Here is a 27,002-nt window from a genome sequence, read left to right as displayed (position 1 = left end):
AAGCCCATGCGGTGCCATACTTTTCTGTTCGGGCTACAGAAAGGCTTCATTTGAACTGATGCAAGGAGAAATTTTATAACAATGACACAATTAGACACAACTGAAAGTTCTTTTGTGATTATAGGGACCGTATGCACTGCAATACATTAACTGTTTGGTTGCATACCAAGTGTCCAAATACCTAGTCTTCATCTGAACTGTATGTTGTACCTATATTAATTTTGATGTTACGTTAAATGTAAATACATAGATTATAAAGAAGAAACCAAGACTTTGATACATAGAGCATTATATATTTAATATATTGTAATTTTGTATTACATTGAATCATCAACACCATTTCTTGACAAATCTTGCCTTATGTCTGTAATAAAGTTTATTTTATATAACTGTGGTTTATCCAGCACATGGGAGTTATACCAATTCACTTAACAATCTATTTTAAGTTATTCATTCACTTTTTCTCTCTTTATTTCTTTCTTTTTTTACAAAATGTTTCATTCACAAAACATACAAATTTCTGATGTTTCATGCAGTAAATCAAGGCCTCATTCATATAGAAAGTACAATAATAACTTCGCAATGTGTAAATGGCTACATTTCCAATTCATTTCGTTTAAGTGGCTCTCAAGTCCAGAAAATTACTGATTGGGTCTAGAGGGGTGTGGACATGAAGTTAAAGGTTCTCCCAAAATTTGAAACTCTTGTCATCATTTCTTCACTGTTATTTTATTTCGCCATTATTTCTTTCATGGAACACAAGAGAAGTTTAAGGAACGTGCTGGTTGTTTTTTGGGGGTTTTTTTGGATACTAGAGCTTTCAAGCTTCAAAAAGGACCGTATGGAGAAAGGCGCCTTGAAAGTATCACAGAAGCATTCCACGTGAGCCTGTGTCCAAAGTGTGTTTGATTTGTTAAAGTCAAGTCATCTTTATTTATATAGCACTTTATACAATACATATTGTGTCAAAGCAGCTTTACAGTGTTAAACAGGAAAATAGTGTTTCAATAATTACAAAGAAAATTAAATTCTGCTGTAAAGCAGCTCTAAAAAAGAGCACAGTAGTAAACAGTTGAGCTAGAACTGTCCAATTGATTCTCCAATTCTCAATTCAACGAGTTGTTCGTTTGAGTCAATGAATTATTAAATAATTAATTCGAAAACTGAGCCAGTTCCAGAGTGCTGGAAAGATTATTTACGAATAAATGTTAAATGTTGGTTTCTCCCTCGCACAAACCTGTTCATTCAGAACAATATGCATACAATATGCACATGGCGCAAGGCAAAGTAATGATTTTTCATGACAGCTTATAAATGAATAGTGATAGCGTTGGGGAAAAATATACCAGAACATTCTTCTAAGTTCTTTTCTGTTCCACAGAAGAGACAGATGTGAGCACACACATGCTTTATTCAGAATAGAGACTGTAACTGGTATGTTTGTAGCTCATGACTATTCATAGGTGCTCTGTTTGAGAAGCTTCACTTGGGTAAAAAATAGCATATAATAATATATAGTCCCCTTGAAGATACGTAGGCTTTGTTTATAATGAAATGATTTCATAGAAACCCACTTCTAGAAATAATTGAAATTGACTGCTAAGAGAAAACAAAAATAAATGGTTGTTGCATTGTACCATGTAGACTTAACTTTGTGTATCCATAACTTTTATTAGGTAACATATTTTACCGAAAACTGGGAGGGAAAAAATACTTCTTTCTGTCACTCTGCATGACCGATTCAAAAGCTCTCAGTTGAGACGTTAGACATTATAAAGATGATTCAATTTGGCAGCTTTTATAATAAAAAATACTAAATCCAGTTCCATTTACAGTCATTAAAACGATAAATTCCGTACATTAAATATGGTTCAAAACTAAATCACGGCCCTTAAAATCTTCCTCAGTTCTAACCAAAGGAAGAATCTATAAAACAAAGCGACAACAAAGGCATGCTACCACTGACGTTTGATTTAGCTAAGATGAGAAGCCATCGCCTCAACCCTAAAAGACCCTCAAACACCCGAGGCACTCGGTGGCCGGCCAATCAACTAAAACCTCACCTTCTAATCGCTCCGACGACAAGGTCACGTTTTCTACACTTAAGTTTTTACTGTACACCCTTGCAGGATGGAAGAGACAAATGTGAACAAGAACACAACAACTTCACCACTGTGAGCGTGTTAAAGGGTGTCCCATTTTTCCAGGTTATCTCAAAAGGGTCTCTTGTATCGGCACAACACAGGAAACTCTTATCTGCGATCTATCTGTCATTCAGTTTGGGCGAATCGGCACCCTCTTCATCTTCGTCTTTGTCATCTTTCGCCCCGATCAGTCGTTGTCGAGCAAAGTCCTCGAAGATGATGTCATCGTCACTAGAGACAAAAAGTTAGAGAAACATATAAGTTGATTACATTTTTGTGCTGTGCATTACAAGCTATTATTATTTCTTATAACCAAGGAGTAAAGACAGATAAGCAGTGAACAATCAAAAACAAACAGGGTTTTTTGGGGTTTTTTTTGTAAAGAACCGGAATCGCTAAGTGGAATAGAATCTGAACCAGGATCAGGACCATTTCATTTCACCGGTTAGATTAGGTTTCACTACAAATTGAGTTTTCAGAATTATTATTCCAGTCTTCAGTGTCAAACGATCTTTTAGAAATCCTTCTAATATGCTGATCCGATGCCTCAGAACATTTCTTATCGTTATCGAAGCTAAAATCTGTTGTAATAGACATTTTCTGAAAGATCATGTGACAATAAATATAAGTAAATGAAATAAAAAAATTCTGCTTTGCATTATGTATTGCATTATATTCGCATTATGTATGAATTACAGTATACAGAATTCAATCAGAAAACAGTTACTATAAAATGTAATATTATTTTACAGTATTACCGTTTTACTTTTACTTCTTACAAAAGCCCAATAATTTCAAACGTATGACAAGGAGAGTACGCGAATAAAAGAATAACTAACAGAAGAATTATAACCAAAGGAGTATAACCAAAAAACAAGCAGTTTAGTAGGTCAATTACAGCATGGAAAAGACTTCCACTTACTTTGTGTCAAATTCAATGAGGTTTGTGTCGATGGGGGCATCATTTTCTGGAGCTAAAACAAGAAGGTTGCAGAGAGAATATTGATTGGCACTTTGTAGGTAATAGGCATAATTTCCCACTTAAAGAACCCCTTATACCCCTTTTTTCTTTGCTACTAAAGTTTCAACCACTAGCAGCTACCTAATCAAACAACCGCAAAACTAATATATATATAAAATATATTTAACAAGCTATGAGATTATACAAAATGCATATTTTTGGGGGGGTTTTTTGTACTGTCCTGAGTAAGATATTTTTTTTTATTTTAAAGATCTTTACATATAGACCACAAGACAAAAAAGTTTGGGAACCCATGGCTGTTAATACTGTGTTAACCTGGATGATCTTTTGTTTTATGACTCCCTTGTTTGTTCTGAACAGTGTGAAGGATTTCTCTGAAGAATAGTGCTCAGTTTAGAGACTGTATATATGACTGTATGAAATTTGAGATCCATCTTTTCACACTGAAGATCACATTGCGTTTGAAGGTAAATTGGTAGGTGACTTTGGACATATTCATCCTGTTCAAAAGTTTTCACCCCACGGCTCTTAATGCATCTTGTTTCCTTTTGGAGCATCAGTGAAAGTTTGAACTGATTTTAATAGTTGATTTTGAGTCCCTAAACTGTCCCCAATGTGAAATGGTGAATCTCAAAATCATACAGGCTTCAAATATGCACAAGATGCTGGAAAACTAAGGATTCTGCAGGGCATGGTGGATTTTTCTTTGCAATCGTGGCACTCATGAACAGCCGTCACATGTTTTATTATACCTTTACATTTCCCGTGCAAAGGAAAGTATGTGTTTAGTTGTAACTGATATCATGGTGAAAATAAATCCTACTTTTAAACTAGTTCACCAAAGAAATACGAAAGCAGATTAAAGAAGGATATCTGTGACATACCATCTCTGTAGATCGATTCCTCCAATGGTTTGGGATGCATTAATGTAAAGGGGAGCTCAACGGCAACATCACTGAAAAGGGAAACAGGGAACATGAGAGTAAAGCATCCAAGAGGCACGGTAACCAAATCAATCCTGGCCATAGGATACGCTGCACCCAAATCTCAGTCCCACCACTCACGAGGCGCTAACTTGCTGGAACCACTGGCCTAAAAGCATCAACACAAATGGTCTAGTAATTGATGGCATCTTCTCAAGTGTCTGTGCTTCCAGCCAAAGGCTTGGTTACTTATAGGAATCTCTAATGTGCACAATTGGCTGGAGTCAGCTGTTTAAGACAGACTCTTCAGTATACGGTCAGTCCTAGTCAATGAAACTCACTGTAGAGCAGCTTTAATCCGGTTTCAAGGGGAGTGTGTCAAACAACTGCACACATTAATAAAAATGGGAATAAACATAAAAATTATAGTACCTTGAGGCGAGATCTCCAAGCAACCTGAAAAATAAAGAAATAAAACGTGATCTTAATGAAGTACAATAATAAGCAGTACACTTTGATTCGGCAGTAATTTCAGTGTAACCTTAAAATATATAAAGGGTCAAATCTATCTATCTAGCCACCTGTCTACCTTTATAGCTTAAAAAAACACATTTTATACAAACTGTAGTAAATGTCATGCACATCTCATGATCCAAAAGACCATTTGTGTGATTTTTGACTGGTACCTGTCTCAATACATAAACAAATAGGTTTCAAATGTGTAACATTTCCACACATATAATTAGTTATATTGAATTGCATTTTTATTTCATTTAATGCACATGAACAACTTAACGCTGTTAAAGCATTTCGGCATTTCTGTATAATAAAACTCTTTCATTCCAAAGAAAACAAAGATAAACCTATAATCTTTCATTTTAAGAAAACAACTGAATTGTTAATACATTTGTGCAGGTTTATAATGATATGACCAGCTATAATGATAATAATAACTACATTTTTGTGAACGGCCCTTGCCTTTACTAAACACTGCTATGAAGGGAGTTATGGATATGTTTAGCATGACCAGGCACCAGTATTTGACAATTTGGGAGTGAGAATGTGTTGCAAATGTGCCATCTTAAGACAGTTGTTTAATCTTAAAGTTTATTCCAGGGTGACCAAAATGCACACTTACCCTCCACGAGACACCACCAGCTTCACTTTCACCTTATAAGAGACAATGATGCCCAGGATTTCCTTATTGGCTCCCTCCCTTAACCTTTTGAGAACCAATGCCATGGAAAAGTTACATTACAATAAACAATATCATCACCTTCAATTGAGAGAGCGTACTTACAATGTACTTGAGGCTAAATTTGTGTCTTCGTGTTTGAGTTTGCCATCCAGAGCCAAGCCTCGTTTCTCTCGGTTATTCGCCAGGAAAGGTGTGAGAGTGTATACTTTACAAAACGTAGCACTGGGGGCCACAATATCACTAGAACACAACACAAAGCAAAGAGCAGTTGTTAAGATATTTGTTCTCATACAGAAACCGAGTGTCTGGTTTGCAGAGTACTTACTCTGATTCCTCTGTCGCTACTGGACACTTGTACTGGGCGGTGTTGAAGAGGCAGATATCAGCATACTGACGCACTACAACAATACAGATAATTGTTATTGTTTCTTAACTATACGCTACTGTAAATACAAAGTCTGTTCACGTGAATAACTGAATGACCTGATATCTTAATTTTTTTTACTGTCTTGTTTGTGTTGTTTGTAACATGGACGTTGACGCTGATTGGTTCACCGTGATAATAAATCTGAAAGATATTCAGCACGAAGAAAGTCATGCAAACAACAAGAGTAAATGACAGCATAGGGAAAAAAAGGTCTGTATATGCACAATATGCGTTTGTTAAAAAAGAAGGCATGGTTGTAATTATATTATAGTCTACATTCAACTTAAATATTTAAGATGCATGTATGCATTTTCCACCCATTTTAATTACACCGCTTTTAAATAACTTAATGGGATACATATTTGTCAGTCACACGTGAAAGGAACAGGCAAGAAGTCTGTTATTGCACTAATGATTGATACACAACATTTAGGTTTATATATGTGGGCTATCGAAATAAAGTGTAAACGAAAATCAAATATAACTGGTTTCATAGCCAGCCAAATTCTGTTCATACTGAAATAAATGTTATGGTTTACAATGAACAGATTTATGCTGATACTAAATGATTTCGAAAAGGTGATGATTTCATAAAAGATCCCAGGGCTAAAACTATAACTAAATAAATCTAATACATTTTCAAAGTCATGGTTTCTGTGAATGCATCGCCGATGGTAGCATTATACATTCATGCCAAATTTTTATTATTATTTGTTATTTAAAGTTACGATAATGTTGTACGAGGTCAACATATTTAAAAAAAATCTAAGTAAATAAATAAGAGTACATTTAAATTATTATTATTATTATATACTACTACTATAAGTAACATCGTGCCTGCAGGAATTCAGTTGTTATGCCCTGGTTCCGTCACTAGATGTACCCATTGTCATTGCATTAACTTGGGTTACTAATGAGCATTACTGTGATGTTGTCTTTTCTCAGTAGTCAGATATTCAATCTTATTTAGACCAGCTGAGCAACCAGACAATCCTACCTCTTTGTCAAGTGAGGCCTCCAGGTGTAAAGGTTTATCTGACATGAGAAACTGCCTTGTGGTTTCAGCCATTGGCTGCGGTCCCGGCTTCTCTGGAGCATACTGCACTTTTCTGATGACAAGACGCACTGAATTCCTGTAAAATGGCAGTTAATGGGGCACACGTATCATAATGCGTGACATTAATTGACTTTTACAAGATCTATGTTGTGAACGGTTGCCAGGACAGTTTTTGTGTTGGTTGTGGGTCCTTATATACAGATAAAAAAATAATAATAATAATAATTCTGACCGTTTAAGAGTAATAGAACATCATTCCTCAACAAAATAACCTGTTTAAGTATCCTTTCTCTTCACGACCCAGGCTTGTTGTGATTATGAAAAATTGTGATTACAAAACTTGCTTGCAAATTGCTTGTAGTGTTGCCTGTTAGACAGACCAATCATTTGAATCTGACAAAAACCCAGATAAATAATGATCAAGCCATCACGATAAGACACTTTCTCAAATGTACTCAAGCGAAAATCATTTTTTGCCTTATTTTTCTCCCATGTTTTCCGAAAAAGCATTCCCAATGTTTCAAACGTTTCAAAGAAAGGCAATGTTTCACGTGTTGCTTCGTGTCAGTTACTCGGTTGGGTGCCATTGTAAAAGGCTTTACCTTTTGTGGATTTTTTCTTCAACGTTTTCTGCACAGAAAGCTTTCACTTCAAAGTCCACCCCGCAGGCCTTTGCAGATAGGAGTAAATGTTACTCTAGAGTGTGCAACTCTGACAATTCAGCAAAGCCCTTTTACTTATGTATCAAAACCAACATTATTTGAAGGAAAATATACCTTTCCTGTATCCTCTGGCCCTGGTTGTAACGTGACAGAACAGGGGAGGTTCGGAGGAATCTGTGAGAAAATGTTAAATGACATGATGAGAATGAAATCGCGGCGGAAATATGACAAAGATGGCAAACTTAATCAAAACTTAATCCAATATCGCACAAAATAAGAAGCTTCACCTCAAAGGTGAAGGGGTAGGCATGTTCTCCAAGTTTCTTTATCAGTCGCTCTTGTAGACGTGTCAAGCTCTTTTTCTCTTCAGGCACAGGAGGAAAGGCCTGGATGTTGGCCACAAAGAGGTCTTTGCGAAACGTCAAGCCGAGAACATCCAAGTCCTCCCGTCCATAGCGGAAAGCACACGTCAAGGTCACAAAAACTTGAGAAAAGATAAAAACAAACGTCTCAATAACTGTATGGTTAAAGGATTTACATTCAACTTTGTGCTTCTTGTTCCTAATGAAAGAAAACCATCAACAAAAGGGAAAATTATTGACACGGGGTAAGTGTACAGAGCTGTAAAATGAATGTAGAAAGCACAGCTCGGATATTAGCCTTGGAGACACATGTAACAAGAGAGGTTTGAGTTCATCTCTGTCTTTCAAATGTGAGCACAGTTTGTAAAGATCTCTTCTGAAATTTCAGGAGAAAAATCTATCAGGCAGGGAACCGTTTGGTTATTGCTGTACAGTGACACTTTAAAAAACAATAAAAATCTCACCTTTTCTCTCTTTTAAGTACTCCGGATCAATTAAAACCACGCCATCTGTAAGAGCAAACAACACATTATAGCTTAAAAGCCATATTTTATACCTGCTTAGCTATAAAATTATTATCATATTATTATTCATTTATTTTTAATCTAAAACATCATCCTCCGTATTAAAAATAAACGTCCAAATATTTACTACATTAGTAAATTAGTATTTTTAATTTGCAAGCAGCTTCATTGCGTGCACATACATATTTATGGCATTGTAAATTAGAATATAATTACAATCTAATGTGATTACTACATAAAGTGAAGCTATAAGATAAGATTATGTATGTTATTGCCTACCGACAGGCTCCACAAGATCCACATGGTCAACGAAATCCCTCTTACCAAGGTACACGGTTAACTAAGAAAGCCGATCATAAAATGACAGCATTAGCACAAGACGTAAAACTATTCAAAAGACAGGACTGAAATTGTTCCATTATGCATGTGCAGTTTTATATTTATCTTTCATTTACCCCTGCTAAATGAATGCTGTTATGAAGTTATGAGCACTAATCGGTTTTTTTAGTGCGTTTTCCATTAAAGCCCGTTCCTGATTTGTCTCATTCGAATATATGTTTCTGTAATGGTGGCGTTGTGCCGATCCTGTCCCATCTTAGCAGAAGGCTTGGGTGCTGAGTCACATGCCCCTCTTTCATATTCGCCCCACGCCCGCTTCCTGCTCAAGGACTGTTGCGGCGCACCGCATGTCTCCCTGCTAATGATACATATAGACTAGTGGCTATATGCTAACCGCATAACCACTGCGAGCCGGGACCCATCCGTCTGGCTAACCGTGTCACAAGCATCAAATCAAATTTTGGAACAAGAGGTACTTTGTTGCTCAATATTTGTGGTTATTCAGTCATAACCATTTCATAACAGGCTGTGCTGACAGAAAAAAAACTTTGCAGGATCAGATTCAAAGGAGAGATGATGAATGCAGTATTACCTTTCCATTGGGACTAGCCTTCTTGAACACCCTGTGGAAACAGAAGAGTATCGTGAGACGATAGTATACACTAAAGATTGCTAAGATGTAGCTATTTAAATGAGATAAGTTTGTGGTGTCCTGAGAAATCACACTTGTCTTTGTGACAAGCCAAAGACCCTTAAAACAAGCAATCTGGATGATCTTTACTTTAAAGGTACTCATTTCTGTTTTCTAGTTGTGATTTATTTGAATATCATGCAGAATTTTTTAGTATGCGAGTCACTACTTCATCAAATCAGCCAAACTTGCCCCAGTAATGTTGATTGTTTTTTTTCCGTTGTCTAACAGCACTTGAAGTTTTTTTGGGTTACAGTTTATCTTGATGGTCCACTTCAGACATTCTGTAAGTAACTTTGTAACTACATGCCAACAATTCTCATTAATTTGCAACTACATGTCTACTCTCAGAGTAGACTATTAGTGTAGGTTTAGGGTTAGTAGAAAAGGTTAACATATACTTGCAAGTTTCTGACCGTTGGTATGTTCAAATAAAGAGAAGTTATGATGTTAGAAGATGTTAGAAGTTATTAAACAGACAGTCTACTAATACTCTAATTACTGCTGGTTGACTTGTAGTTGCAACGTTATTTACTGGCCACATAGTAGACCATCGAAATACAATTCTACCTTTTTTGTTCTTTGCCAAATTTGCCTGCGTCTTGCACAATAGGGAACTAATGAAATTTATAAACCATGTACAAACTGTAACATCATGGCATGTCTTTCAGTTGACTGAGATTGGTGACGTGATCAATATTTTAATCTTGTGTGCATCATTTAAGCATGAAAATGAGGCACATCACCAAATATTAGGCTTCTTACTTCACCAAACTGTTATTAATTTAAATACAGGTTCCATAATCCTCAATACCACATAAATTAATAACTCCAACAACTACTATAATTATACCCACATACATTTTATTATCTCAAGGCTCTGTATATAAAGTCAAATATATTAGTACAACTTTCCCCACACAGTATACTCAAAGCATAATATAGCAAAACTGCTTAACTGTTTATATTCATGGTTATAAACAGGCCACAATTACAATATTTACTAAGAAATCATTGACAGTTTGTCTGCTTGTTTTTTGAGACTGTTTTTTAAATCCTAATATATTTTTTTCTCTGTATCCGTAGAAAGGTCGGGTGCCTTAGCGGTACTGAAATAATAACACATCTCCTCATCCACAGTTCAGCCAATCCTTTCACAGACAGCACCCTACAGCAAAACAACAATAAACGAAGTCGTAAATCAGCCTTGCTGCCGATGTGATGGCCTAAATTTTTAAAGGCAAGCCGAGGCGTTTTATCTGTTTGTATATGGCCTAAGCGAAACAAAAATGGGTTTGTTAGTGGGCTAAGCAAAACAAAATGTGATTTTTTTTTTTTTAACAAAAACTAAGGGTGCCAATCTTGAATAAAATGAATAAAAATGGACTAACCTAAGATTAGGCATAGGCTATTTTTTTTATTATTTGATTGTTTTGGGTTTTTTGGTGACATCAAAGTTTTGAAGGAATTAACTTTCATTAGAGGGACAGAAACCTTTTATTAAAAATATCCTAATTTGTGTTCCAAAAATGAAAGAAAGTCTTAGGCTGGACCACTTTTTGAACAATTTCTCCGGGCAACGTTTTTTGAGCACTTTTCAACTGAGAATGGGTAACAAATTTCTATTTGGATAATTTAGATCGGTCTTGGGCCCTGTGTAGAAGATAGAACACTATCAAAACTGAGTGTTAATGTTATTCCTAAAGTCGTACCTTGCTAGCCAAAGAACTCTTGATCAGGCAAGACCTTGCTGTCAATGCTAAAGTTCGGCAGGTGAAGCACAAAAGCTTCTCAGCATTATACTTCTCAGTCTTTTTACTGCCATATCTAATGATAGCCTACAGGCATGTTTGTTCTAGTTAAAGGGCTTCAATTAAATTACCCAGCTTTCCTCTCTGTTAAGTCCTAATGCTGCTGTAAATTAGACGTGGTGTCTCCACAAATCCCGCTGGGCTCCAGCACATCCTCTCAACTTTACATCCTTATTAGAGGAGCGTCCTCATTAATGGACATTAGGCTTTCAGAGGAAGCATTTTGGTACAATAAAAAGTGTGTAATGATGAAGCTCTTGGCAGTTAGCAAAAAGCTGCTTACTATTAAAGCAATGAGTGTCAATCATTAGCGCCTTCAAAAACACGAGTTTGTGGGATTTTTATGGCTTGACCATTAGAAGACAGCATTTGAAGTGGTTGTAATGGTACTGATGTGCAGCCTATTATGCAAAAAACAAAGAATTGTCATAAACCACAATATTGGCTTCATAATTTTAACCCCAAAATGGGCTTTAAGATGACTTAAAATGACTTCATATAAAATAAGCGAAGCTAAAACAAATCATTTTCGATTAAATAATTACTTCGAAAACCTGGTCATGACTTTAATAATGAATAAAATCTTGAAATGCCATGGACAAGATTAGGCATATACATAATATTTGTAGTTATGCCAAGCTCTATATTTTTATGGACCACTAGTGAATGGAATAAATAATTGCTTCTTCTCTTTTCAGTCTAAAACTTCTTATTTCCAGTTTTTGAAGCAGTCTCTGAATTATGAAGATAATAAAAATTATTGGCAATAGCTTCTGATAAATTGCAGTTTTTTTCCCGATGTTTACGCCAGATAACAGCATCTGATGAATAAATGCAAATCAGTCACTGTCAGTATAGTTTCTCTGTTTAAGTTACCATGGTACAGCTGGCATTGCTTAAATAGAGAAATGTACCCTGAAAGCACACTGGCATTCAGTGAAAGAGACCTCTCTTTAAAAATATAATCAGCATGGTAATGAATGATGCCTTTTACCATTTAGTGCCATGTCTTTAATTAAATTGCTTTGTAATGCAGATTACCATATTAGGGCACTGATTTTACAGCCCGGGTCAGTAGGACACCAAGCCATTCAGAGCTGGATACTATCTAGATTTCCTACAACAATTCCTGCAGAATTTGGTAGTATGTAGGTAGTACTTTATTCCTGTGGCATAGTTCCCAAAAGCATCAATACTGTATACATTGTAACATGGGAAATTGCTTGTATATTGATCAAATCCTATGAACGCTCAAAAACGTGTATTTTAAATGTGTAATTTCGTTTGCAAGATCAGATGCAAAGAAAACAAAACCTAAAAAAAAAAGTTCTGGCTTGAAACTCTAGATGGCACAATCAGATAGATCTAACTCTGCGTGAGATAAAGACAACATCATAAAAGAGTGTCATAAAGAGATAAAGAGTGTCACAGCTGATTGGTTCTCTCCAAAGAGCTTGGGTTCAACATTAAAATACTTTGCATCACACTCCAGAAACCCTCCACCTTCCCCAGCTCCACCTGTGCAGTCTTCTGCTGAGACCAAATACACTATATTGCCAAAAGTATTCGCTGACCCATCCAAATAATCAAAATCAGGTGTTCCAATCACTTCCATGGCCACAGTATAAAATATAAGCAACTAGGCATGCAGACTTTTTTTTTACAAACGTTTGAGCTCTCAGGAGCTTAGTGAATTCCAGCATGGAACTGTTATAGAATGCCACCTGTGCAACAAATCCAGTAGTGAAACATATTTCCTCACTCCTAAATATTCCACAGTATTATAAGAATGTGGAAGCATTTGGGAATGACAGCAACTCAGCCACGAAGTGGTAGGCCATTTGAACTGAGTCAATAGCTACAGACCTTTAAACTTCATGTGACCTTCAGATTAGCTCAAGAAAAAAGCTCAAGTGCAAAGAGAGCTTCACAGAATGGGTTTCCATGGCCGAGCAGCTGCATCCGAGCCATACACCACCAAATGTAATGTAAAGCGTCAAATGCAGTGGTGTAAAGCACACCAAAAAGGCATTCTCTGGAGTGACGAATCACGCTTCTCCATCTGGCAATCTGATGGATGAGTCTGGGTTTGGTGGTTGCCAGGTACTTGTCTGACTGCACTGTGTCAAATGTAAAGTTTGGTGGAGGAGGGATTATGGTGTGGTGTTGTTTTTTTGGAGCTGGGCTTGGCCCCTTAGTTCTAGTGAAAGGAACTCTGAATGCTTGAGCATACCAAGACATTTTGGACAATTCCATGCTCCCAACTTTGTAGGAAGAGTTTGGAGCTGGCCCCTATCTCTTCCAACATGACTGTGCACCAGTGCACAAAGCAAGATCCATAAAGACATGGATGACAGAGTCTGGTGTGGATGAACTTAACTGACCTGCAACCCGACAGAAAACCTTTGGGATGAATTAGAGCGGAGACTGAGAGCGAGGCTTTCTCGTCCAACCTCAGTGTGTGACCTCACAAATGCACTTCTGGAAGAATGGTCTAAAAATTCCCATAAACACACTCCTAAATCTTGTGGACAGCCTTCCCAGAAGAGTTGAAGCTGTTATAGCTCCAAAGGGTGGACTGACGTTATATTAAACCCTATGGATTAGAAATGGGATGTCACTTGAGTTCATATGCGAGTCAAGGCAGGTGAGCGAATACTTTCGGAAATGGAGTGCAGCAGTGTTTACAGCAAAATCATTGTTCACTATAGTTTGTGTTTTTAAGCCTTCTGTAAGTTACTAGTAAAAACTCTCCACAATTATCATGTAAAATATGACGTTTCTTTTAACATCTCTAGAATGACAGTCTATAGTCATAGATACTTTTAGGAAACTAATGTCCTAACTAATTTGAAAAAAATTGACTACTAAAAATACAGTTTGTCATTTGTAGATTCTTTTGAAACCCAAGGGTTCCTCTTCAGTCACCAGCTGGCAATGTTACTCAAGAGCCAAAAAAGTATGTCTTACTACCAAATGTCTCTTGAAAAAGAGCTGATTAGCAGCTAGAGCGCTCCTGCACATGCCATGTGTATGCAAACACCTGGGAAGAGAAGCAACCGTTCAGCTGGCCTCGCTTCAATCTCCAGAGTCAAACTGTCTTCATCTAAATAAATTGCTCACACGGTGGAGCCTCTTATTACAGTCCCTTAGCTCAGTACTGACAGTACAATAATGACAGACTGTGATTTAGATCATTTACAGCAATTACAGTGAAAAATATTCAGCCTTTTCACATCAAATGATTTCCTGTGAGAAATAGTGAGGAAATTATCAGTAGGAAAAAGCAAAGCTCTTGAGTAACAAAATATTCATGAATATAGGAAGGGCAGGATGCGAGATAAAACGAGATGCGATTATAACTAGAGATTCTTCACTCTGTTCTGTCATCTTTTTAAATTAAACTGATCATAATGGTCTGAACTTTTACAAAAGGTGTCCAATTTTTAATACTCAGACCTGGAGAGGTTATTTTAAAAACTCTTTTCCTTATTAAAAGGGATAATAATTAACGTGGCAGCATCAATATAAACAGCATTATATCATTTCTGCGCCGCTGAATAAAACAGAAAAGCTCTTCCGAATACGCCCCCAAACCATCAACCGCTGATTGAACAAACAGATACCCTCATCTCAAATCACTCCAGTGGTTAAGTCAGCGTTGATTTGTAGGACTGGTTGCTAAAAACTCATTTTCATAGCAACGAGGAGACAGTATCCACAGTTTCCCAGAAATCAATCTTTGAATGGCTTACTTATTAAATAGTTCACCAAAAGAAATTACAATTATGTCATCCTCAAATTAATCCAGTTTCTATTCTCTGTTGAACATTTTGAGGAATATGGGTAACCACAGGGTTTAGGGTCAATGGGGACCACCAACTGATACCAACATTCGTAAAAATTAATTTTATGTTTAACAGAAGAAACCTTCTTTTTCAGCGATCTGATCACAAGTGGACAATGGTAAGTACATGTGTCAACAGGGTGTAAACCTTTCTGAGACCGTCAACAACACAAACAGTGGGGCATCCACATGTGCATTTAATACAATGACTTTCTTCTACTTTTTCTTGTAGTTTATCACAACAGCACTGTTTCCAAGTGTACCGCTTATTGTCGTCATAAAACACAGAAGTCGCGATTGTCTTTTCTTCCCAAATGACCCTTTGTAAAGACTTAGATACTGTTGTAACCTCAGATAAGCCATGCTGCTCATAAGCCACACATCATGTTCCCATGCAACAAAGAGGAAACTGACAACAAGCCAACAGTCAAAACAGAGCAGGTTACTTTAGGTATGAAACCAAGCCTTAACTTTTGTATTTTGATTTATATTTTGTTTGTTTTATATTTTATACTTTAAGAAATTCAAACAATAAATACTAATTACTGTATCACTGTAGCACTTGAGTTCAAGCGCCATGTGATTATTGTTTCTTTTCAAATTTACTTAAAGCATAAAATAAACATGAATGAATGAACATCAGAGAGTATTTTATTTCAACCACGAAAAAAGACGTCAGCGCACAACATTTTTTTAAGCCAAAGTTAATTTACCCTGCGGTCATTTGAAGATCACAAATTCAGATTTATGATTGGTCAGATCGCCTGTGAATCGAACCAGTGAGGGGTCAATTGAGGTGCATATCTGGGTGAAATGGCTTCTCAAATACTCATATTTATCATCATACAGTCCTAACCACTGCAGATCATCTGTCATCATTTACTCACCCTCAAGTAGTTCCAAATCTGTTTCTGTGTTCGGATGAATACAAAGGAAGATCTTTTGAAGAATGTTTGTAACCAGGCTGTTTTGGGTCACCATTGACTCCCATAGTATTTTTTTTTCTTACTATGGATGTCAATGCTGACCAAAACAGCCTGGTTAAAAAACCTTTTAAAAAATATTGTCCTTTTGTTTGGCAGAATTTGACAGAATTTTCATTTTTGGTTGAACTATTCCTTTAAGGCATTATCATCCTTATTAAAGCTGTAAAATGTTTCATTTAACACTTAGTCTTTCCCACCAGATTCTAAGCAAATTTTTGTCACTAATGCAAATGATCAGAGCTACAATATACAATCTTGCACTGAAAAAGTCTGGCGCATACTTGCTCCATACAGTTGAAATATTTATAAATATGTATAAATACCTAATTAAAAAAAATGTGTTTGTAAACATGGTTTAGACAAAATAATCCATTAAAACTGTCAATATCTTTTGAATAAGTGACATCTAAAATGTATGTAAGCCCGTTGCTGACACTGAATTAATTTTTTTATTTTTTTTTGCAATTGAAATTTACATCTCACAATTCTGATTTTCTCATCATTTTAAAATATAAACTCACAAATGCATTTTGCAATTCTGACTTTACAACACACCGTTGTGAGTTTCCATCACGCAATTCTGAGGAAAAATTGTGAGATTAAAAAGTCTTTAGCTTTTTATATTTTTTATTTAGTGGCAGAATCTGGTTTCTATAGCAATGCATTGATTGATTAATCTTTAATTCATTCTTATCTCTTTTTCATTTTTTAATTCAGTTTGTATATCAGTGTAGTTATGGTGTTCAGCAGGGTTTATTACAAGCCATGGGTGAAAAGCCAGACATATTCTGGCTGTTGCCCTAATTAAAATTTTGACATAACACTTTAAAATGTAAAATTTCATAGGTGTTCACTTTATTTTGTCAAGCTCCTTTATCTGCCTAATAAAATATCTGATTTAACTTCTTAGGCTCTAAGTAAAGAATTTAAATCCTAAAATTGGATAAAATAGTCATCCAAAACCTACCATTAATAAAAGATAGTATCTTGCAGATATAAATGTTCCATTTTTTTATAAAGAGTATCACGCAGCGATGGTCATATACACCTGACAGCCCATTTCTTATTATACGTTTTGGCATTTTTGACAGGTTAATTAATAAATATATTTAATGCTAGAATTTTGAAATTGTCTCATGATCAATACATGCATACTTCCAGGACATCAATTATACATGTATGTTGTTTACATGATTTATTCATTTTTTGTGATTCTTTTTAATTTGTTCTGGCTGTTTCTACAAATTGAACCAGGAAGGAATTAAAAATTAATTATATTAGCTGAGCACATAACGCTCTCATGCCATAAAACCGTGAGTCATCTGAGCGGAAATTTGGTTCCCAGTATTCATGTCCTGTAATAATGTGCAAATCACCATTAGCCGCAGACAACGTTTTTAATATTACCAAAACTGGGAATTTTAGAGCCAACCACAGTGTTTTTTTTTTATATAATCAGGTTGTAATCAATTAAATGTAAAGTTTATGCATCAAATAAGGATATTATAATGATATCTGAAAAATCATGTGACACTAAAAACTGTAATTATGTTGATTTTTATATTATTATTTATAATAGTAATAATAATGCAGCCTTAGAAAGAAAAACAGACTTTTGAATTGTGTATAAATATGCTAATCTATTGTTGGGGCATAATGCATTTCTAAAAACCTGACGTTGAAAGCGACATCTTTTTAATGTCTACGTTGCACTTTTATTACTTAACATTTATTATTATTTTGATATTTATAATACTGTAAAAGTTGGAGAAATGCGACATTGTGGTGGCCTGCCAATTGTGACACAGTTTACGACCACATAATGCCAATCCTGGCAATTACAACATGATTTATGTCAAAATTCTGGGTCACCGAAACACTGCACAGTAGACCTCACCGCATGAAGCCTTAAGAACTCAATCTTTTCTCAGAACAAATAAACAAATAGTGGCAGCAGTCTCCCTGACCTACATTTATCATCATTCCAAAAAAACGAGATTAGACTATTCTTCTGTTATGGCAGAGAGAAAGACGTTTAGAGACGCATCCAACAATATGTTTTTTCGGTGGAACCATTTCACTAGAACTTACAGACGGTCTCCAGAGAGATTATAGTCTTCATAAATATAACCATGAGATCAAACAACCCGATTCGGAAAATGAGTAACTGTTGAGCTTTGAGGAACCTCAATATTACCTCAATATTGCCTAATAAGCATATGCATGTTAAAGCCTCAGCGATGTGTAACCTAAATGTTATTTTATGGAAAGATGTATCCAGCATCGCTAGCTCTACAATGGCGGATTTGGCCATACATAGACACCTGGTGTTCCCTAAAAGCATTAGATTATGTGTTAACATAAACATGTCACAAAGCCTTCATGAAATTAAACCTGAGAGGCACCAGGAAGCTTTCAGCCCATAATGTGCTTTCTCACTCTAAGTTTTAATAGCGAGGCAACATACAGTAAGTGATTTCAAAGTGTATGTATGAATTTTTAAATACGGTGCATGCAAGAGTATAGGCAATCTTTACTACACCCTTAAGCTAAAGCAGCAGGACTGGGTACTGGTGTAGTTAAATAAGTTAATTATTTAGACCTCGTTCAGTCTAAATTAGTTAATGTGTTTTCTTTCTCAGGGTGGCATATTCAAAAAGGATGTATTGTTTTTACCGTTTTTATACAAATATTCTGATATAACTGTTACTAAATTAAGTAACAGTTCACCCGATTGGCATTGTTTACCTCCATGTTGTTTCAAATTGATTTTCATTAGCTGAACGCAAATGGAGAGGGTTAACGGTTTCGAAAAGCGAATGGGAATGGATGCTACAAACCTACGAAAACGAAGATGAATGTATCATAAACGGAACCATTTAGCTTTCTGACGCCGTACAATTGCATTATATGAGAAAGAGAACATAAATATGAAATTTAAGCCAATGTTCGCTAAACATTGTCCATGCCGCTCATCACTCAGCCTAAGAAACAAATAGACAGAATAAAAGCAGAGGAGGAAGTACTTGCCAGTTTACTAGGTCCCAGTGTGTTAATTCATGCACTATATCTGAGGTATCCAAACGTGTTCCTGGAGGGCCTCTGTCCTGCAGAGTTTAGCTCCAACCTTTATTAACCACCCCTGAACCAGCTAAGCAAGGTGTTCAGACTCACTAGGTAATGCTGCGCATCAACAATTGGTCTCCTCCGTGTTTCTCCGCCATTTTGGAGAGTATCCGCTAGACGCTGGATGCAAACTACGTACGCTGTTCTGTGTTATGCTTTGACTTGAATGAAAACGGCATATCAGTGTACGCAGTCGGAGTCCAGCTGATATTCTCCAAAATGGAGCTATGGTGAAAAGACAGGGGGGAGATGAACTGTTGAATGAAGTTGTGATTTTTATTTTCTTCGCATACAAAACGTATTCTGGTTGCTTCATAAAATTCTGATTGAACCACAATTATTTTTGACAATGCTTTATTTGGACCTTGAAAGTGCCATTTTCTTGGCAGTCAATGGGACAGTCACAAGCTTCCCGGGCCAAAATATCTTAAATTGTGTTCCAAAGATGAAAGAAGCGTCTACTGGTTTGTGGGTAAGTGATAAATACAACATTTTAGGGCGGAGTATGACTTTATTCCTACCTTAACAACTATTATTAAGTCAATTTGGAGTTTATTAAGGCAAAAAACATATTTAAAAGTTACTTAACAGGGAAAATATCTCCCTAATAGAGAGATTTGTGCGATCCTGCTTGCTTATCGTAGTTAATGCCGGTGCATCCTTGACCTGCAAAACTTAGCTGGAAAAGCCGATTAACCAAGGACGACTGCTGGTTAAGCTTGTTAAGAAGTCCCGTGTTGGTCTTATTAGCAGAGTATTAATCTCCTTGAATCAAAAACATATCATTTCGACTCCTACAGCTTTTTCACAACTAGTTGCATTATTTATATATTTATTCAACAAGCACCGGCTCAAAGTTCAACCACAAGCTGTACGTTTAACCGTGAAACGCGTTCCGCATTTCCACTGCATCTAAGAACAGGTTAAATCTGTGTTCAACTGCATCCTCTTCATCCCAGGCTCCAGTCCCCGGCCTCTGAAGACACAGGATGTGCGGCCCAGGAACAAAGAGCATGGGTGGGATCGAGGCAGGTGGGGGTTGACTGGGGGAGGAAGCGGAAAGGATAGATGACAGGCCCTCTCTGTTTAGCACGCTAAGCATGACCGCCATGCTTGCTTCTGTCGGTCTTACGCATGCAAGTCTTCATTCTCCTGACTACATGGACTTCAGTATCCATTCCCACAAGAAGGCAAATGCAGAAGACACTCGCACACCGTCCTAACAATACGAGACTGAACACGGTCCGTGATAAAATAGACTGGAATGTTTTCAGATGTTTTCAGAAGCTGTCTGACACTTGGCACTTCGCATTTCTTCGCTTGTCCTGACCTTCTTGACTGTAACTGACTGTGAAAATCTGAAAACTGAATTTATTTGAATTCCAAAAGCTATTTCTAAAAACAATTTTAAGTGATCAAGAAAGTTATGTATGATGTGGCGATGCATGATTTCCCCCACTGCAATAACAATAACAAAAATATAATAATAAAGAAATTAAAAAAAAAATAATTATTGAAATGTTTCTTTAAAACTTTTTACGTTATAGTGGGCAGACAGATAAATAATTTCATTGCATTTGAGCAAATGTTTACGCGGGTTGTTGTATTTTTCAAATCTAAAAATATATATGCATATGCAAAAATAGTGATTCTTGATCTTTTTTAAGTTGTAAATAAAACGAAATATGCAAGAATATAATTATCTACTACATACTATATTTACTACGTAATTTCTACATAATTTTGTGTTTAATTCAATGTGTTACTTCACTTGCTGTTCTATGAGTAATATATGCTTTTTTAATTAAACATTCATATATATGCAATTAATCACATCTAACACATACGTTTTTGTTTACACATTCATGTGCATATTTATTATGAATGCATGAATACAAACGTATATATTTAATGAAAATATAAAAATGCATATACATATATAATTTTTTTAACATACACTCTGTGTGTGTACTTATATATCCATAATAAATATACACAGTACACATACATGTATTCAATAGACATAAACACGTGTATTATATATTATATATATATAACAAAAATCTCCTACCTCACCGAAAGTTAGTTTTTGTACGTGCCCTATTCATGAAAAGTGAATCATTCTTTGCAACTACAGCTGAGAGAAAGATTACCAGGTCAAGACGATCACTGACTAACCTCTGCCGTAGTGAGTTGTGCTCATTAAGATAAGCTAATCAGATGGTAAAGAAGAGAAAGCCGTTCTTCAGCGCTCCACGAATAAAGAGAACAGCACAAAACACAGGGGAAGACAACCAGTTTATTGGCAGCTGCTTGAGACTATCTTGCTGTGGCAATAGATTTCGCTCACGGTTATGTCAGAGGCTTTCAGGCCCAATCAATAAATGAAGTCAGTGCTCTTAACAAACAGCGGTCGTGCCCTTTCAGATGGCGAGCTGAGAGCAAAGCCCCCCCCACTCACATGCCATTCGCAGGCTAACAACTTCCATCCTTTATAATAGAGTGAATAGAGCCGCTTATGCTAATCATCAAATTAAATGGAAGCGACTCGCATCTAAAATCTGCAGTTTAAAGTGAAAATAAAACATCCCGCGGCGTACACTGTAAAAACCTGGCAGCTGTGATTGCTAGAACTTTACTGAAACAAGTAGAGTGACAGTGTTTTACAAGCTGTGATTGTTAACTGTGCATTTTAAAAGGATCGTTCAATTCGTTCAAAGGATCAAAATTCTGTCATTTGCCCACCCTGTAAATGATTAGAAACTTGTACGAGTTTCTTTCTACTTCTGAGGACAAACATTTTTTTTTGAAGAACGTAAGTTGATGGTAGCTACTGAATTCCACATTATAGAAAAAGTGCTAGTCAATGGCTACCGTAAACCACATTCTTCAAAATATCTTTTGCTCAACACATTTTCATTTTGTTTTGGCAAGTACGTCTTTTTTGCATATTTTAGTACTTTACAGTGCATTTTTCGTATTGCCTTGGTAAACATCACGCAAATTTCGCATGCTGTAACAACTTCATTTTTACTTTTACAAATTATGTCATTTTTATTTTTTTATTTTTGGTAAGTGCGTGTTTTGTGTCTTAAGTAAGTAAGTTGCAAGTAACTTCATTTGTGCGTCCTGGCTGGACATCAGATCTGCATTTTTAAAAATATTATAACTTAAAGTACAATTAATTACTTAACAGGCGGTTTTTGCATAGTTTTTTTGTTCAAATTACCATTATTAATCACACCATACATTCACATCTGAATTCTGGGACAGATAAATAGACCTTTTTATGTATATATATATATATATATATATATATATATATATATATATATATATATATATATATATATATATGTTTGTGTTTTGCTGCATCAGCGAAAGGAAAAGCGCACAGATATATGTCCTTATATATGACAAATCTAAATGGCTTCCTTGTGTCATGCAGGTCAAAAGGTCACAAGAATACATTCAGGAGTTTAGTACATTTGATGATAAATCATCATTCTGATGTATCTAAAGACATTTCCTGTCTAATACCGTTGCGTATGTCAAAATACAGTTTTTTAGTGTGCACGCACTAAAATTGTAATTTTAGCTAAAAAAAAAAAAAGGCAATTTAAAGGTTTGAAAATGCCTTTCTAAACCCACTGTAAAAGTTTCTCTTCGTAAGCTTTGGTTAGGGGTGTTTTTCACCATGAAGAAGAGCGACATACAAAATTGGCACAAACAAAAACATTATAGGTTTAAAGACACGCCGTCTATAATATCAGTTTAATATCCTCATATCAGTTTGTTCGCAGCTGCCTCTTAAAGAATCACGCACAACTAGTTCTGGACAATCAAACTCTTATTTAAGTGGTCAAGAGAGATTCAGATTTGCCGAGAGAATTCAAAAGGTACTGAAGAGCTCCGTAATACGCACAAGCATAAAAATCATTCCCAGTGAACAATGGATCACATCGAATACTTAATAGATCCTAATACCCACAGGACGCCCATCCTGAAATCACTGCATAGTAGATACATAACAGAACAACTGAAGGCTTTTGAACTAAAAAGCACTTTAATAAACCATTAAAGGCAACTTGCTTACTGCACCGGAAACTTTGAAATCAACTCTGAATTTTAAAAAGCGCATCAGTGCTGAATTAGATTCGTTCATTTTTATCTCGCCAAAAACACTTACGCTAAGTCAAGACTAGTTTAATAGGTCGTAAGAGATGGCCGATCGTTCGACTCCATAGATTTTCAGTGGGTTGCATGCTTCTGAAATGTTTAAAGAGAAGCACAATTGATTGTTTCATGACATGATTTATTTGCAGTGGCCGGCTCTAACGATCAAACATGTGACGTACAGGGACACTGGTGAATACACATATCTTTTGTTAATGGTGCATGGGTCCTTCACGTGTACGTTATTCTTTGTCAGTTTTAATTTGGACCGTAAATAAGTAATCCTGGTCACACCACACTGTAACAAATTATTAGGATCTGAGCATGAGATTACCTGTTGAGGTTAACTTCCTAACCTGGGGTTCATCACATGGGATTCACAATGATTCATGTTATGTTTATACTGTATATTAACAAATTTATTACTGAACTTAAAATTTTGAAAACGCATTATTACACTAAAAAAAGGAACGATTTCCAAATGTTATTCATTTAAAGTGAATATTATACAAATAATAAACACAAAGGGTATAATTTAGTACGTAATTAAATATTAAAAAGTTGACTCTGTGTGTCATTTTAAATTATTGGCACACTATTTTTCTATCTGATACTGTAAAGTGCTTTGTATCTTAATAGCTTTTAAATAAAGGTGACTTGACTTTATTTGACTAACAATTTTTTTATTTTTTTTTTTATCCTGTTGCATCCTGTTTATCCTTTAGGTGTAAAATCTACTTTCGTATTATAGTTAATTTAGCAAGTTAACATAATACATAAAATGTACAATATATTAATTACATATACTATATATTATTTTGCAAAAGCCAGAAATTAATTAATTAATAATTAATACAAATTGCATTGACATAAAAGCAACATTAAGCAACATTCTGGCTAATGTCTAAAAAATATGTGTGTGTGCGTGGTCTTTACGTTTTACCTTGTATAACTGGTTGAAATGAAAACGTAAGGTTTGAATGAATCAATTATTATAATCGGAATGAAATCAAATCTAAAGTCAAATGCAATTAAATTAAATTATTTTTCATAACGCAGTATATGCTTACTAATTGAGCTACTGTAAAGTATTACCAATGTCTTATTGGCAATAAAGCCTTAATTAAATCTTATAAAGAAGCGGTATAAACTGACATAATAATAGAGAAAATCATTTTGGATGACCATATGCAAGGTAGTGCGACCATATAGAGCAAAATAAAGTTTAGCATGAGCAGATTAAGGTGGCTTTTCATCAGATCTTTCACTGATCAGTGCACTGCGCTTTCTCAAAATGTCAAGCAACAATCTGTTGGAGTTTCCAGGTATTTAATGTCATAATCACGAAGTCCAAACCAAGAAAAGAGCAATCACTGTAATGTCCAATGGTCGTGAGATCCTCACATCACGTCTTTGAACGATGTCGAAGGAATCGTTAGCAAGTAAACAAGACATTACTAAGCACAGCTGTTCCCCTGTCCTCTGAGATTTACATTTTCATGTGTATCACATAACTGCGCTGATCTGATACTCCATCATATCAGTCGGATACGGGCCTTTTTTCGTATCAAGTATCAGTCTGATGGGACCGATCCAATACGACTCTGTGCGTTACTCTGGTTGTTACCACTGAGGTCGAAAAAGGACAAAAAAAATACAAAAAGCATGAAAGTTCTCCACCCTAAACATCTGTAGTGCATAAGCAGGAAAACAGATAACAAATGAGATCATACTCATACGAATTAGCCACCAAATCACCGGTTACAAATTATCATAGGGTCGTGAGTCACGTCGTTCTTTATTCAGCGTTCAAACAGCACGCTGAGATCGGTTACGACAGTCAGCACAGTAAAACTCTCTCCAAGATGCTCCGAAGTTCCCATTCTCTTGCTTAAGTTGATCACAAAGGCCTGTGCTTTTGTTTAAAAGAAGCTGTAGCTTGCTGTAGTTCATTGGCGGTTTAGGTTAAACGCGACTTTGAGTGGTTCTGCTTCAAATTGTGAATCACGACGGCACTTTCGAGACACTCTGCATCGGAGAATTTCATACAGTCGCAGTCAAAGATGATAAATCTTTGGCCTGTTTGTTATGCATGCGTTTGTCTCTCTATAGAAGTGCTTATAGCTTCAATAACTATCCAAAAATGCAATGTTCTTGCGCAAAGAAAGCAACGCAACGAAATGTGCAATTAATGTCAGAATTTTCATTTAAAGTAGTGGGTGGTCACTGGCCCAAACAAACATGCTGCACGCTGACATAAAGTTACTTACTTAAAACGCTGGAGGTTCGAAGGGCTCAGGGGTATTTCCTAAATCAGTGAACTGTTGTTATAAAGCTGTGCGTTTCGCCCATCGAACCGGTTCACAACCCTGCTGAGAGTTTTTGAAAATCCTGGTCAAACGTGCTCTTGTGTGAAATGTCAAATATCAATGCCAGAACAGTGTGATACCTCCACCGCCCTCTAAGCCTTCCTAGAGACAACTGAAGCAAATGAATAACAGATGAAACAAATGGGATGCATTTATGCAGTGGTTTCTGATGGCCTGCAGTTTAGGTCACGGAGAGGAAGGGATAAAAACGCAACTATCCATATAGCTGATTGTCCATTTTTTTTTTTGCAGGGTCAAATTCAGCCCACTTTCGTGACCTGTGTTTTCAACTGAAGACCCTTTAATGCAATTTAAAAGGTTAACCAATCGAAACCGGTGTAAACTTGCACTGCGATGCGATACTGACTGCGTTGAGCCAATCTCGTGTCATACGTAGAACAAGCTATGGAATAAAAGAAAAAGAAAAAAACATGTCCTCCAAACGGCTTACCTTGTGCCTTTATCGCCCATCGCGTGCGACGCAAACTCTTCAGCTGTGGGAAGAAGATGAGAGGGGTTGCCGACGAAAGAGAGGGAGACGGAGCTGAAGGAGATAAAAAAAAAAAAAGAAGAAAGACGAAGAGACGGGCTGAAAGAAGAGAATTTACTATGCTGCGTTAGAGAGCCGCTGTCACTTAAGCAGCTCTCCTTGCGGTTTGAGCGCTTTCCAGATGAATCCAATTACAGGAGCATCTCCGCTGCCGCTCGCCAGCAGACAAACCCCGCGCTTCCCAAATAAAACGAGCGACCCCTCGTTGCTTTCCTCCGCTTCAGGAGTCCCTCAGGTGAGAACGTGAGAGAAACAGACGCCGTTTGGAAAATCCTAACGCTCAAGAAGCTTCCGTTTGGTATCTAGCAGAGCTCTTCCGCTGTGTTTTCCTCTCCTCGTCTCTCTCTCTCTCTTCGTCTCCCCTCCTCTCTGGACGTGTGAGGGTATGCGTGTGAGGGTGATGATATTCTCCAGCGCTGAGCAGATTTCTCAGCTCGCCATCACTGCGCAGAGGCTGCGAGACGAGCGACGACGGGTGAGGCGTTATTTACATCTCGACGTTGACATCGTTTAAAGCGGTGGCGCGTTACAGTTCCAAACGGTCCCAAAGCAATAAATCAATAACGCACGCCGTTCAGGGTTTAAGACGGTTTTATTAATTGCAAAAGCATCCCTGATAGTTTAGTGTTTTTAACATGTATATCAGATAAATAAATCAAGATAAGATTCTAAAATACAAACAAGATGATTATAAATGACGCTGAAATTAAAACCGTCACAAAATATGGCATGACAGAAATACATGCATCATTCAGACTGCAATGACAGAAGTGTAACGCACTGAAATACATGCATTTTCATATGAACGCTAAATCGCGTAACATTGGC

The 27,002-nt window shown here is 36.4% G+C and overlaps 1 protein-coding gene across 1 annotated transcript; it reads right to left on the bottom strand.

Annotated features, from left to right (window-relative positions):
* Positions 1–272: 272 nt before the first annotated feature.
* On the bottom strand, positions 273–26,641 carry arrb1 (arrestin, beta 1). Its single transcript, XM_043258791.1, has 16 exons — positions 26,076–26,641; positions 9,211–9,241; positions 8,559–8,619; positions 8,220–8,264; positions 7,681–7,877; positions 7,508–7,567; positions 7,334–7,401; positions 6,672–6,807; positions 5,731–5,815; positions 5,573–5,645; positions 5,350–5,487; positions 5,188–5,271; positions 4,482–4,505; positions 4,011–4,081; positions 3,067–3,118; positions 273–2,375 (listed from the first exon to the last, which is right to left on the bottom strand). Exons 1-16 carry the CDS (start codon positions 26,093–26,095, stop codon positions 2,264–2,266), a joined length of 1,257 nt encoding a protein of 418 aa, XP_043114726.1. The 5' UTR covers positions 26,096–26,641; the 3' UTR covers positions 273–2,263.
* Positions 26,642–27,002: the final 361 nt, after the last annotated feature.

The sequence above is a fragment of the Puntigrus tetrazona genome, chromosome 15, assembly GCF_018831695.1.
Source record: "Puntigrus tetrazona isolate hp1 chromosome 15, ASM1883169v1, whole genome shotgun sequence".
Classification (NCBI taxonomy): Eukaryota; Metazoa; Chordata; class Actinopteri; order Cypriniformes; family Cyprinidae; genus Puntigrus; species Puntigrus tetrazona.
This window is presented reverse-complemented; position numbering and strand designations above follow the sequence as displayed.

Bases quoted from the DNA above. Each gene is read 5' to 3' on its own strand.
- arrb1 (XM_043258791.1), bottom strand. From the start codon at position 26,095: ATGGGCGATAAAGGCACAAG. The intron at 9,242-26,075 runs GTAAGCCGTTTG...CTGTTTCCACAG, and splicing joins ATGGGCGATAAAGGCACAAG to GGTGTTCAAGAAGGCTAGTC. The intron at 3,119-4,010 runs GTATGTCACAGA...TTCTTGTTTTAG, and splicing joins GGAATCGATCTACAGAGATG to CTCCAGAAAATGATGCCCCC.